The sequence below is a fragment of the Equus asinus genome, chromosome 10 (genome assembly GCF_041296235.1).
Source record: "Equus asinus isolate D_3611 breed Donkey chromosome 10, EquAss-T2T_v2, whole genome shotgun sequence".
Taxonomy (NCBI): domain Eukaryota; kingdom Metazoa; phylum Chordata; class Mammalia; order Perissodactyla; family Equidae; genus Equus; species Equus asinus.
In genome coordinates, this window is record NC_091799.1 from 75,542,681 (window position 1) to 75,557,892 (window position 15,212).

Consider the following 15,212-nt stretch of genomic DNA (forward strand, 5'->3'; position numbering starts at 1 on the left):
CATGGCCACAATATCAAGTGCAACTGGAGCAAATATTCCAGTCTTTAAGCAGTATATTTATTAAAAATATATAAAAAATTATTTTCTGATAACCCAGTTAAGGACCCTTGAAAAGAATCCATAGGAAGCTTAGCAAATTTGATATTCTCCACTAGGGCAATCTGTGAACTGAAAAGAATAGAAATCACAAGGAATGAGAGGAGCATGAACTTATTTTTTCCAGAATTTAATATTTTAAAAAAGAGAGAAAATATAAAAGTTATTGAAAAGAATCTTAAAAGTTCATTTTGGGGCTAAATGCTAGCATTCAAACTTTTCTCTTATAACTGATTTAACGTAAAAATTATATAAAACAACACAGCAGCTGCAGCTGTCCAATATAAAGCCCAGCTGCAAAAGGCAGGACAAGAAGAGCTGGCTGAGCAAACATTCACATGACGACCTTAGTAACAAGTTCCAAATGGTTTCAGTCCCCGAGGTCTAAAATGAGTATCATCTTGCATGCTTAGATTCTACTTCTTCAAGAATCCACTGAATGCCGTTCAAAAAACCAGTTAGAGTTTCAGCCTCTATATCCTGGACCTATGAGCAGATAAGAGAGACCATTGTCAGTAAGAACCTGAGTCCAGGTAGAAATAGAGCAAAAAATAAACTAAGATTTTTCTCACCAGAGAAGATAGGACCTTACCATCCATGGGTGGTTTAGATGATTCAGACGCAGCTCATGGGCCAAATAAAAACAGGGCATTCTTTTTACATTTGCTTGAGAAATACAAGCTAAAACCAGCATCGGTCTTCCTGAAGATCCAAAAGCTGGATCTGTCATTGCCATAATACGAGAAAATTCATCTTGCCATTCATGTCCTAAGGAACGCAGTCAAAACCCTTAATTTGCATAACTTGTAATGATTTTAAAAATACAATAAAATTAAAAACAAAAAAAGGAAACCAAAAAATTACCAGGATCCAAACATAACAAACTGCCTCTATTGCTGTGTTCATATACTGGTCTGTCATAAAACTACATTAAGTAGCCTTGCAAAGACAGGAATTTAGGTGAAATCAGAGGGGGAAAATCACAGTACCATTCAGACATCTCTACAGTTTAATAGCAAAAATACTTTGATATAGATATTTTCCTCTGACAAATTCTGTAGGTATCACTACCCTTTCTTTCAAAAGCCTCTGTTTCAAAAATTTAAACATACAGTTGGGTCTAGCTTTTTTACCTAAACTGACAATCTCTGCCCTTCACTGGAGTGCGTAAATCACTGACATTTTGTGGTAGGCAGAATTCTAAAACGACCCCCAATGACTCACACCCTCGTACAATCCCATCCCCTTTGAGTGGGGAGGAGTCTGCAAACATGACGGAATATCATTGCCGTGATTAGGCTATTTATAAGACAGGTGACTTTAAGAAAGGGAGACTATCCTCAGTGAGCCTGACCTTCTCAGGTGAGCCCTTAAAAGGGATGAGGTTCTTCCTGGTGAGAGAGATTCTCCATTGCTGGATTTGAAGACAGGGGGAGTCACATAGCAAGGAATGAAGATGGCCTCTAGAAGCTGAGAGCAGCCCCCAGCTGACAGCTAGCAAGGAAACAGGGACCTCAGGCCTACAACAGTAAGGAACTGATTTCAGCCAATAATCTGAATGAGCTAGGAAGCAGATTTTTCCCCAGAGCCTCCAGAAAGGGATGCAACCCATCTGATGCCTGAGACCATAAACTGAGAACCCAGCCACGCCGTGCTCAGACTTCTGACACAGAGAACTGTGAGCTAATAAACAGGTGTTGTTTTAAGCCACTAGGTTGGAGGTAAGTTGTTACATATTAATAGAAAACGAATAAACAGTAAATGTAATTATCAGTATGTTGCATTTACTTATTTTTTTTATTATTTTTTTTGCTGGGGGAGATTCACCTTGAGCTAACATCTGTTGCCAATCTTTGTCTTTTTTTGCTTGAAGAAGATTAGTCCTGAGCTAACATCTGTGCCAATCTTCCTCCATGTTGTATGTGGTCGCCACCGCAGCATAGCTGACGAGAGGTGTAGGTCCACGCCTGGGATCCAAACCCGTGCAGCTGGGCCATCAAAGCAGAGTGTGCCAAACTAACCATTAAGCCACGGGGCTGGTCCCAATATGGTGCATTTAAATCTATCATGTACCTCTTGGACTTTGACTTTTCCCATCTGTTCTTTGTTCCTTTTTCCCTCTATTCCTATCTCTGTTACACTATTTTTAGTGGTTGCTCAAGGATTTACAATATACATTTGTAACTTACAATAGTCTTCCTTTAAAGGTATTATACAACTTCACACATAGGAGAAACTTATATCAGTATATTTACATTTCCTCCCTTCCATGTTGTGTTGTATTGTTATATTTTACTTAAAAATATTATATCCCCTATAATACTTTGTTATTATTTTTCCTCTACAAAAAGAACTTAAAATTAGAAAAAAATCTTTTATATATAGCTACATTATTTTCATCCCAGGGCTCTTCATTTCTTTTTTGTAAATGCAATTTTCCATGTGGTACCATATTCTTACACCTGAAGAGCTTCCTTTAAAATGTCTTGTAGTGTAAATCTGCTGATAATGAATTTTTTCATATTTTGTTTGTCTGAAGAAGTTTTAATTTTGCCATTTTTTTTTTAAGATTGGCACCTGAGCTAACAGCAGTTGCCAATCTTTTTTTTTCCTTCTTCTTCTCCCCAAAGCCCCCCAGTACATAGTTGTATATTCTAGTTGTGGGCCCTTCTGGTTGTGCTATCTGGCACGTCCCCTCAGGATGGCTTGATGAGCAGTGCTAGGTCCATGCCTGGGATCCAAACTGGTAAAATCCTGGGCTGCCAAAGCAAAGCACGCGAACTTAACCACTTGGCCACAGGGCTGGCCCCTGCCTTCATTTTTGAAAGATATCTTGGCTGGATATAAGACTTTCCCCCCTTCGCAATACTGTAAAGATTTCCCTTCATTGTCTTCTAGCTTGCAGCAATTCTGTCAGGAAGTCTCTGTCCTAACCTTTGGCTCTCTATATGTATGTTTCCTTTTGCTCTGGCTGCCCGCAAGATATCTTCTTTATGTTTGGTTTTCATCAGTTTGGCTACGATGTATCTAGACATATTTTTTATTTATCAGGTTTGGAGTTCTCTGAGCATCTCAGATCTGTGGTTTGTTGCCTTTCAGTAATCTTGAAATAATTTTGGCCATTACCTGTTCAAAAATTTATTTTTCCCTCTTCTTACTCCCTTCATGTTTTGGGACTTCAGTGACACATAAGTTACACTGGGGGTTGGCATACTACATTGTGCAAATCTGTTTTTATGAATAAATTTTTGTGCAAAACAGCCATGACCATTCATTTACAAATCTCCTATGGCTCCTTTTTTTTTTTTTTCTGGGGAAGATTCACCCTGAGCTAACATCTGTTGGCAATCTTCCTCTCCTCTTTTTTTTCCCTGCCCCAAAGTCCCAGTATATGGTTGTATATTCTAATTGTAAGTCTTTCCAGTTCTTCTATGTGAGCCACCACCACAGCATGGCTACCAACAGACAAGTGGTGTGGTTCCACGCCAGGGAACTGAACCTGGGCTGCTGAAGGGGAGCACATCAAACTTTAACCACTAGGCCATCAGAGCTGGCTCAGTACTTTTGCACTATAACAATGGAGCTGAGTAACTGTGAGAGATCTTATGGCTCATATGTCTAAAATATTTACTATCTGGCCTTTTAAGAAAAAATTTGCTGGGGCCAGCCCTGTGGCACAGTGGTTAAGTTTGCACATTCCTCTTCAGCGGCCTGGGGTTCACCAGTTCGGATCCTTGTTGTGAACATGGCTCTGCTTGGCAAGCCATGCTGTGGCAGGCGTCCCACACATGAAGTAGAGGAAGATGGGCACGGATGTTAGCTCAGGGCTTGTCTTCCTCAAAAAAAAAGAAAAAGTTTTGCTGACTCCTGAGTTAGATCACTTGATAGGTTCCCTTAGCTCTTGATGCTCTGTTGCCCACTTCTACTCTTTTTTCTCTTCGTGTTTTAATTTGGATAATTTCAACTGATCTATCTTCAGGTCCACTGACAGTTTCCTTTGCTCAAAAGTCCACCAAAGGAACTGTTCACCTGTAATCACACTTTTCTATTTAGCATTCCCATTTTACTTTTTCATACTTCCTTCTCTCTGCTGAAAATCCCTATCTGTTCAGACATATTGTCTACCTTTTCCACTAGATTCTTTACCATGTTAATCATAGTTATTTTGATGTCTTTTTCTGAGAATGCCGACATCCAGGCCATCTCTGGGTCTGGTCCCAGTGACTGCTTTATCTCTTGACAATGGGTCATTTCATCTTGATTTTTTTGTCTTATAATTTTTAATGTAATGCTAGATATTTTCTGTAGAAGAATGGTAGAGACTGAGGTAAAGAGGATATACTCCCAGAAGTAGCCATTAATGCAGTGGATTGAGTCCAATTAGTCAGTAGTTGAGCTGGATTTGGCTTTTAGTTATTTAGAATTTGCTATAGTTCACTTCAGTGCACCATAAACTTTAAGTTCTCTCAGCAATAGGCTGCTTCTACCTTGTTCTGAATGAGAACAGTATTTATTATATATATACCCTACTTTGTTCACAAAGGATTTGGGGAAGAAATTACGGTCCTGACTTGTGGCCCAATAATATTCTGATTTCATGCCTATGTAGCATTGTAAATGGCAATTATTCAGACTATAGGGAGAGTGTTCTTAACAATCTACTTAATTAAACATTCCACCCCACATATCCCTCTACTATCTGGGTAACTAAAACAAAGGTAAAACTTTTCAGTTATCTGCATAAATTATTTGAATAGGGCCAGAAGCAGACAAAATATCAATAATAAAAAGTGCAAAAGCATACAACAAAAAAATACTATTTAGTATACATCAGAATTCTGTAGGTGCTCGTTAAAAAAACAGATGCCCCAAACACTGAATTATAATTCAGGGTAGGAATCAAGCAGCTGTGTTTTAACAAACTCCCCAGGTGATCCTAATGCACATCAAGGTTTGAGAACGCACTATTAACAGTAATGGTCATAGAATCACATTGATAAAATTAACCATCATATTCCTAAGAAGCCACAGTGAAGCCTAAAAATGTATATTCTTATTTGCCTTGCAAAGAAAGTGCTTTTAAAAAGAAAGTAAGATAATGCTTACTTTTTTGAGCTTCAGCATTTGCAACGTAGATGAACCCATCAACAACTTCACACACCTTCTGAATTTGTGGAATTACACTGTACCGGCTTCCTTGTTGATCATCTCCTTCATTCTGTAGACTGAACATCTTGTTAACTGTACTTGTATGCTCTTCTCTTGCTCTATCTCTTTCCTTTCTATAAGAAAAATGTAAATATAAAACATAGACACTAAACAAGCTCCATCCCCTTAAAATATTCCAGTCCTGACGTCTCAGGTAGGCTGCCAAGTAGGTAGCCTTACCTGGTAGTTGAATATAATATCAGGATGTTGAATTTATGTTGGTTGCCCAACTGAAAACTGACTCCTGATCCAATACCTAAAGGAGAAGATTACAGTTACCAAAATAAGTCATTAATAGAGACAGCAAAAGATCAGATTAAAAAAAATTACCCAGTGTTACCAGAAAGAGGAAACAAAACACTCTATGACAAGTCATACAAAGCTTTGGAATAAAATGAAATGTTTGTGCTGGCAAAGATGCCGTATGTAATTTGTATTCATTAGGCAATAAAAATATGAAAAAGAACAAAGAACTGCTAGGCTTATAACATTCCTTTTCATATCATCATCATTATCAGCTGATTCATAACACAACAGCTATTACGATTTATCATCAAGACTTAAGACTCATTTTCACATTTTTGTTTCTCACTAGTCTTATACTCCATGTATACAATCAATGAAATGGCTTTTTTCCCCCTCTGAAAAGCTGTTTTTAAATTGATGGGGAGTAACCAATGGCACCTTAGAAAATGGGGGAAATATAGCAGATACTGAAATTTGGAACCAGACAGGTTAGAATCCTGAATTCGCCACATACAGCCATTTTGTTGTGTCTCAATTTTGACGTCAAAAAACAGAAATAATACATACTTTTCATGGTTGTTGTAAGCATTAAACAAGATCGCATATGTAAAACTTCTAGTAGAATGACTGGTAAATAACAGGTGCTAAATATTAGCTTCTTAATACTTTACATCTGAATAATTTAACATTGTTATTTGTCTTCCTTTCTTTGGCTGTGGTAAGACTGAGAAGCTGATTCTTCTCTTGCCTCCTGGAGAGATCCTTCTCTTCTTCCATGGCTCTACTTCTTTTTGCTATATAAATGTCCTCTTAGATCTGTCTACTTCTCTCCATCCCCATTCTCACCTTTTTAAAAAAAATTATCATCATCTCTCACCTGGACAATCACTTCCAACCAGTTTCCTACATCCAGTTTTGTCCCCTACTATCCATTCTTCTGGCAACAGCTGGAGAGACTGCTTTAAAATGCCTATCTAATTAAATCTCTTCTCTTCAAAGTCATTTCTCTTCAGATAAACAAAACCCTAATATAATCTGGCCTCCACTTACCTCATTAGGACAACTCCACCTTTCATTAATCCCCGCAGTAGCACTAATCTAGTTGTTTAAAAAAGCCATGCTATGCCATCTTCTATCACCATTCCAGGCAACAGAAATACAAAGATCTTGGTGGCTGGGTATGCAAGCATCTCAGGTTAAGTGACCCTAGTCCTCTGGCCACCAGGGCTGGTAGAGAAACTCCCCAAATAGTTCATAGAAACAAATTCTCTCTCTGATCTTTGTTTTCATCGGTTTAACTTCTAGAGATTACCCTCCCAACACATCTAACCTCAGCCCAATATGATCTCCATGTTGTTCTGCACCACCTTGCCAATGACCCACCCCTCTATTCTTCTCTGATCTTGCAGAGTTTGAGGCATAATTAGATTGACATTTTCAAACAATCACTCCAGTGCTGTCTGGAGAATGAAATTGCCATTTTATAATCAGCAAATTTCCCCATATCCCCAACCTCATCTTGAAGTGGTCCTTCCACCTCATGGCCTTACCTGAAACTGGCCCACCCCTAGGTGCTGCTTGTCTAGCAGTAGACTCTCAAGTAATAAAGTTGTTTATTCTCTCACATCTCGGGGTAAAGAGGCAGGGTCAGTGTTCTCTTTACTCCTCAACGCCATGTCCTAAACATTACTCAGCAACCCTCTTGAACAACTCCATCTCTTTGAGACACACACACCATTCAGCTGTAATACCATCTTCCCTTCCTCAATCTTGTCATTTATGAATCTCCTTTTGACAATCTCTTCCTCCAAACATTCACTGAAGATTTCAGCACCTGGTTCACAATATTCCTGTCCATCTTCAGAAACTTCCAAGTCCATGTGGACTCTATATGATTCCCAAATCTTGACTTCTAGTCCAGGTCTTACTCTTGAGATTTGGATGCATAAAGTAATCCATAAAGCCATTTGTTCATTCATTCATCAATATATACTGAGTGCCTGCTATGTGCCTGGCACCACAGATATAACTAAGAAGAAAGCTGACAAGATTCCTGCCCTAACGGAGCTTCCATTCAAGTGGATTGCTTACAGCAGGCATCTCTACTTGTATCTCTCAGAGTTATCAAAGTCAACATATTCCAAAGACTGGCTGTCATTCTCCCTATACAGATCCCTCTAAAAAGTTTCTCTTTCTCCTCCTATGTTTCCTTATCCTAGTGAATGGCATCAACATCCAATATGAAAACCACACTAGAAACCTGGAGTTATCATTATTACTGCTGATACAGATTCAGTCAATTCTGTATTCTTTGTATGTTTATCACAATATTACAGTGGTTTCTTAATGGGTCTCCGTGTCTTCATAGCCCCTTCTAATCAATTCTCCACTCAGAAGCCAGAGTGATCTTTCTAAAATGCAATCTTGATCATCTCACTCCTCTGCTTAAAATCCTTCAACAGCTCCCAAATGCTTAAGCATGGCATACAAGTGTCTTCTCATCTAGCCCTACTCTAGGCACACACAACTACTTCAAATGCGTCATGCACACCCAGAGCTTTGTGCTTTTAGAAATGTAGTTCTCGATGCCTAGTCGACTTTTTTCTTTTTTTTGGTAGCCTACTCCTACTTATCCTGATTCACGTGAGGCATCATGTTCAATGTGGAGCTTTCTTTGACCCTTTGCCTTTCTACGCACAAGCTAATTACCCCATATTCTAATCACCTGCATACTTGTCTCCACCCTCACCTAGACCAAGTATCTACAGGACAGACAGAGATTTTTGATGTTGTTTGTTTTAAATCTCTGCACCTCTAGCATCTAATAGGTGCTCTCAATAAATGAATAAGTAAAGCATAAGCTAGATCATACTGTTTATATTTATTATAGATCCTGCTTACCAACTAACTATACAGTAGCTGTTGGTTTTTTTCATAGAAAGAAGGGGAAGGAGAATAATTTAGCTGTTTTTTGAAATTCCAATATATATCAAAGTACTTTGCACATAGTAGATGCTGAATGGTTTTTGTTGTTAATATTCTTTTAAAATATAAAAAAGAGGGGCCGGCCCAGTGATGTGGTGGTTAAGTTTGTGTGCTCTGCTTCAGTGGCCCAGAGTTTACAGGTTCGGATCCCAGGTGCAGACCTGGCACTGCTTGTCAAGCCATGCTGTGGAGGCTTCCCACATAAAAAAGAGGAAGATTGGCAACAGCTGTTAGCTCAGGGCCAATCTTCCTCACACACAAAAAAAATAAGATGAAAAAGAAATATGATTATTATAAATACTGTACAAATACAATATCTTGACAACATATAATTTACTTTCACAGAATCTTATAATCTGATTACACAAATTTATGGAAATAAGAGGAAGTTTACCTCTCATGAAAAGTAAATGAATTCTTTCAGTCCATTGGGACCTGGAGTCTCCCCTTCATCAAATTACTATATTTCATTACATCAAAGAGTTATTAACAAACCAATTTCTATTTAACATTAGTGTCAAGCTCAAAGTGTTTGAATTATTATGTACCGTAGATCAACATGAAAATTACCATCGATCTGCCTCTGAGGCAAACCAGCTGTTGGGCAGAGTTCCTCGGAAGACATCAAGCTCAAGACCAAAGATGTATTCAGTTCTTCCAAACCTGGTCCAAACATAGCAAATCGTGGTTCGTTCTGAATGATCAATGAGTGTAAAAATGAGGTGACAGCTCCATACACCGGACGGCTAGATTTCGAAGGTCTTCTTGTATATGGACAGCACATTTTATAGCTGTATAAAATTGTCACAATTAGAAAATTACCACAGAAAAAACTTACTTAGCCATTTATTCATTCATCAATATACAATTTATTGAGAACTTGCTAGATACAAGGGATACAATGATTGTATAGTCCCAATCCTCAAGGAGGACAGACAACATTATCTATGTAGGCTGAGTCCCACGACAGAAAAAAAGCACAAGGTGCTACAGGAAGTAGTAGTGGTCCAGAAGCTGAGGCAGCCTTCCCTAGGAAGTGGTTACTCACTTTGTAATCTTTCATCTAGATTCTCTCAGGGAACACTGGGTCTAATACTTGTTTCAGTGGTTAAAATTCACTACAGAGAGCAGTGGTTCTCAACCTGGGGAGATTTTCCCCCTCAGGGAACATTCCGCAATGTCTCGAGACATTTTTGCCATCACAACTGGGGGGCTGAGGGGCAGCACTATTGGCATATAGTGGATAGAGGCCAGGGATGCTGCTAAACATCCTACAATGCACAGGACAGTTCCCATAACATCTGGTCCAAAACGTCAATAGTGCCAAGATTGACGGACTCTGCACTAAAGATAAACTACAGAGATAGTTAGCACAAACGTCCCTGGAGGGTAAAAAAAAAATTACTAAGGCCATCAATATAACCAAATTTCTCAGGTACTTCTATAACAGTCTCAAATATAATAGTTCAGTAAGTGTTAAATATGCAAGGAGGCTCAAATGTTCCTTACAGATAACCTAACGAAGTCAGAATCATGTGAAAGAAACAAATCAGTTTATTTCAGTAGTTATAAATTTCTAAAATAGAAATTCTACATGTTATCAAAAATTAAAACAAAGTTACCCAAATCAAAATAAAACCTAAATCAGTCTGGTTAAGACAATCACTAACCTAACAAGACAACCATCTTCACTTAGGAACCTTGTAACTCAAGAAGAAAAAAATCAACTTTGAAACTAGGTAGATCTGGCTAAGCCTCACCACTTTAATTAGTTATGTAAGCCACTTACAGTCTGAACTTCAGTTTTTTCATCTGCATTATTCTAGCAATACAATCAACCCAGGGTTGTAAGGATCAGAAATAACGCATATGATCACAAACGGTAGTTACAATGATTATTATCCCCGGGGAAAATTTGGTTCCATAGCATCACATATTTGATGCTATGGTTGGTTGTGGGAAAATGCAGAGGTAACGCCCAGCAAATGAGCATACAATAACACTGCTGAAATTATATATAACATAGCAGTCTACAAGATGATGCAATGGCATCTGGATTGGAATAAGGAAAGATTCTTAATAACTCAAATAGAATATGAAAAAAAAATCCTGTATGTAGCTATTAAATCTAGCACAGCAAAATAATTCTTACCTAAAGCACACATATTCTTTTAATTTTATTTACAATGCCTTAAATTTGGGACCCTCAATAAAGCAGGTTATACCTGGATCCAACGACATTATGTATTTTTAAGGTAGCGTGACGGCATTCCATTCTGAACAGTCCCTTATAAGTTAAACGACCTTATGCAAATCCATTACCACCCCGAACCTCAATTCCACAACCATAACACAATGATAATAATACTTTCTTATTGGGTGAGGATTAAATAAGTAAATACACATAAAGCATCCCTCATAGAATCCAATACACAACAGTCGCTCAGTAACATTAATTCTTCACCCACATGATATTTCAAAACGTCAATGCTTTTGGATGATAACAAAATCTTATTTCCCAGAACCTTGAAAATGGTTTTCTTCTCTGTCAAAGAACTGCTCTCTGATCTCTGGCCATTCCTTTTCTGTATATGGAAAAGTATTCACTACGTAACGAAATGACAAGTGTTCTAAAGATAAAGAAAATTTTAAGAAATGTTTTACTTCCTGCCATGTAATTACTCAAACATTCTAGTCAGGCACCACAAGGAAATAACAAAATGGAAAGTTGAAAGGGTCCTACGAAGAAAGTCACTGAACTTAACCCCCAATTTTTACAGAACGACACTAAGACCCAAAATCCATGAAATACATTAGTAGCAGGGCCAAGACTAACTTAGATTACTGATTTGTAATACAGTCAAATTTAATAGCTTCTTTTTAATTCATAAAAGTTTAATTCATAGATACTTACACTGCCATGTAGTCAAAAAATGCTCCATCAGTGACCTCAGATATAGGTTTTTTTAAGATTTCTAGATCTGGAAGAGACTTCCAGTCAACAGAAGACCAGGAAGGAAGATCTCGCAACAGAAAGTATCTCCACAGAATTGAATCTCGTACAGTTTCATTCCAATAATGACTTGTACTTCCCAACTGACACAGATCATGAGGTGAGAGAAATGACAAAATATACAGCTGTACGTCAATCTGAAACAGAGGGAAGCAGCAAGTGGGTAAATTGGTTTTTGATAATAAATTACAAAATAAATCATTAAATTATACTAGGAAACCAGAGGATACTCTGTCTTTTTAATACTAAATCTATCATAAGTTACAAAATTAACAAAGAATTCTTATACTAGATAACCAAAGATCAATATGTCAGCGTTTGTCTTTTCTTTGGTGAGGAAGATTGGCCCTGAGCTAACATCTGTGCCAATCTTCCTCTTTTTTGCTTGAGGAAGATTAGCCCTGAGCTAACATGTGTGCCAATCTTCCTCTACTTTGTATGTGAACGCCTCCACAGCATGGCCAACAACAAGTGGCATATGTCCCCAGCCCGGGGCGGGGGGGGGGGGACGAAACCCAGGCTGCAGAAGCAGACAGCACCGAATTTATCACTAGGCTGGCCCCAACTTGTCAGCGTTTTTAATAACTAAATCTATCATTCTGAAGTTATTTTCCTGCCATCAGGAAAGAATCATAACTGAACACTTAATTTCTGCCACATCGAAACATTCTTGAAAAACCATCTTTCTGGTCCTTTTTTTTTTTCAAGCAAAATAATCAGTTCCTTTAACTTCTCCTTACGGGTATTTTGCCACACCAGCGATTTGAATAACTTCCTTAAGGAAATAATTTATTCTTCAGAATAAAACCTTTATCAAGCGGACAGACTTCTGATTTTATCAGTAGATCAAATCAAAGGGTAAATGTGTCATGTGAGTTCCTCTCTAGAACCTATTAAGTCATTTCAAAGAACCTCTGCAAGGGGAGAGCCATAGAGGCCTTCTACGCCTGCAATCTTCACTTTCTGGTGGACGTCCGAGGGAGGGATCGACAGTCCAGTTGAGACACAGAATGTTAAGAATGTCGCCTCTCCGTTTTCCGATCTGCCTGAAAGGGTTAACAATAAATGATGTGTCTAATTCCGTGGCCTGTTGTAACGTTAGGCACTGGTAACTCAGTCGTTTATTTTCAGCTGAGCGGACGTTCTGTCACTTGAAATGTACGGAAAGATAAAAGCCGCAAGAGCCTCGGAGAGTGTGGTTTTGGGGACCCCAGTGTTTGGGGACACCGAGCCTAGGATGACAGATGCCGGGAAAGCAGACACTGGACGCTTTCCCCAGCGGACCAGAGAGGCTGGAACGGTCTCCTTACTTCCCTGACCTGACGTTCGGGGTGTGGAGGCCCCAAGGCCGGATCTGGGGGCAGGAACCCGCAGGGTGACCCGGCTGGGGACCAGGGCGCCCGCTGGGCGCGTTTCGCTGCGACCTCCAGCCGCGGCGGAGCACCAGGGGGCAACGCCAGGGCGTTTCCGGGCAACGGCTGCTCCCAGACGACGACGCCGGCAGACCGGCTGCAGGGACGCGGCCAGCCACAGGGCGGGTCGCGGGGACGCCCCAGCCCCGAGGCCGCCGGGCGAGGCGCCCCCTCCCGGCCCGGCCCTGCGGCTCCGCGGCCGGTGGCCGCCGCTCACCGGCAGCCGCGTCAGGGCGCTGGCCTCCTCCGCCGCCTCCTCCGGGGAGGCCCTCGGCGCCGCCCTCTCCTTGCCCACCGACTGCCAGAAGCTCCTCCAGCCGCTGAGGATGGCCGCCTCCAGGCGGGCCCAGTCGCTGTGTGGCGACTGAGGGGAGCCGCCTCGGCCGCGCGGCGCGCTTCCCGCCATGGCCGCCGGCGCCGCACGTCGCGCGCCGCAGGGTCACGCCCGCCGCCGCCCGAGTCCCGCCCCTCGGGCCGGGCCGCCTTTCGGGCCGTCAGCTCGGCGCCCGGAGGGAGGCGGAGGCGGTCTGCCTGGGCCCGGACCTCCAGCTAGCGCCCGCTGCGGCCTTCCAGTCCGGCCGCCAGCTCGCCCACGCCAACTTCCCCAGTCCCTGTCAAACTCCGGCCCCTTTACCACTTGTCACTTCCCCCGACATGGCCCCTCCCGTTGGGACCCACTCCACTTTACCTGGGCCTAGGCGATGCCCGTTTATTCGACAGATGCGACTCTTCCACTGTTGGGCTTAATTAATGACCAGTTGCTTCCTTCTCAGGAGCTGTGGGGTTTGACGGTTGCTTTCAGTCTCCAATTCACCGTTTTCTTGGGGATTGGCAAAAATAGGGACTAGAGAGGCGGTCAGGAGCCCAATCATAATGGACTTTATACCAAAATGAGGAGTCCAGGTCCACTATGCAAAAATAGAAGTACAATTTAAAAATTGCTGAATGTATGCTTCTCATTAAAGGGCAGCAAAATATGGCTAGAATAAGAAGAGAAAGCAGATATGTTGTTGAAATCCCACTAGTGAGTTTTTTGTCTCTCAAAACGTCTATTTTACTCACTCTGTCGTGGCTTACTTTAAAAAAGCTTTAAGAAACTATACCTTAGCTCACATTACAATCTGTTACTGTATTGGACTGCGCGTGGTCTCTATTGGTAGGAAGGACACAAATACTTTAGTACTGTGTGTCAGCCATTTTCAAATATATTCCCCCACTTAATCTAATCCAAAGAACACTCTGCTCAAAAACTAGATCTGTTTCTTAAAAAAATACTTCAATCTAATGTTATAAATGTAATTGAAAATCTCTAAGATTATCCGATAAAGAGCAAGACAGCTTGAACTGTTATGCCATGCAGTAAGAAAAATACACACCAATTAAAATAATCCAGTGGTTTTAAAATTCCATTCTTGAGAACGGACACAATAAATTAGATAGGTCTCTACATAATCCGGTTTAAATTCTTTGTCAACCGGTTATTGCTAACAATATCCAGGACATGCAACTATCCATTCTTTGTGAAGATGTTCATATATGGAATTTCTAAATTGCACTGTTTTACCTCAACCGTCAAAATAGTCTCACATATAACCCAAAAGACTTGTTGAAAAATTAATCCCTTTTTTTTTTACTTTTTTTTCTTTTGGAGGAAGATTAGCCCTGAACTAACATCTGCCACCAATCCTCCTGTTCTTTGCTGAGGAAGACTGGCCCTGAGCTAACATCCGTGCCCATCTTCCTCTACTTTCTATGTGGGACACCTACCACAGCATGGCTTGACAAGCGGTGCAAACGTCCACACCCAGGATCCAAACCAGCAAACCCCTAGGCCGCCAAAGCAGAATGTGTGAGCTTAACTACTGCACTACCGACCTGGCGCTAATCCCTTTTTTTAATAGTCTTCAAAATAGAAAACAGAATTAGCAACTTCAAAGTCTTTAAGGGTCATGATAGGCTACAGGGAACAGATACATAAGGTGTGTATGTATACAAATATTTAAATACGTACATATATTTAACATACTATATAGTCACCCCCCTCGCTCTATATATAAATGTATGTAAACTGCACATAGCAGAGTGCTTAATGGTTAATAATGGACACAATGCTTATTGGCTTGAATTTGTACTTCAAAAGTAAATATCTGGAGATCGAAATGTCAAATAACGGAAGTCCAATAACAGGTTCTATGACAGTCTAATAACAGGTTCTGTGAGATCCAAATTTAAAGTTTCATTATTTTCCTTGC

At 40.4% G+C, this 15,212-nt stretch overlaps 1 protein-coding gene across 2 annotated transcripts; it reads right to left on the reverse strand.

Moving 5' to 3' along the window:
• Positions 1-210: 210 nt before the first annotated feature.
• On the reverse strand, positions 211-13,414 carry FBXO4 (F-box protein 4). Of its 2 annotated transcripts, XR_011506487.1 has the most exons (8): positions 13,178-13,414; positions 11,450-11,685; positions 9,106-9,326; positions 5,485-5,560; positions 5,203-5,378; positions 1,451-1,616; positions 689-864; positions 211-582 (listed from the first exon to the last, which is right to left on the reverse strand). XR_011506487.1 is itself a non-coding variant. In XM_044779369.2 (7 exons), the coding sequence occupies exons 1-7, from the start codon at positions 13,364-13,366 to the stop codon at positions 493-495; spliced, it is 1,164 nt and encodes a 387-aa protein (XP_044635304.2). In that variant the 5' UTR covers positions 13,367-13,412; the 3' UTR covers positions 211-492. The 2 variants fall into 2 exon arrangements, 1 of the variants encoding a protein (XP_044635304.2); XM_044779369.2 differs by lacking the exon at positions 1,451-1,616 and having other exon boundaries at positions 13,178-13,412.
• Between the last annotated feature and the right edge of the window lie 1,798 nt (positions 13,415-15,212).

What these genes read in the sequence shown, in the direction of transcription:
- FBXO4 (XM_044779369.2), bottom strand. Translation starts at nt 13,366, where the DNA reads ATGGCGGGAAGCGCGCCGCGCGGCCGAGGCGGCTCCCCTCAGTCGCCA. An exon ending in GCGCCCTGACGCGGCTGCCG is followed by an intron (nt 11,686 to 13,177) that starts GTGAGCGGCGGC and finishes CCTCTGTTTCAG; the next exon opens with ATTGACGTACAGCTGTATAT. An exon ending in AAATGCTGAAGCTCAAAAAA is followed by an intron (nt 865 to 5,202) that starts GTAAGCATTATC and finishes TGCGTTCCTTAG; the next exon opens with GACATGAATGGCAAGATGAA.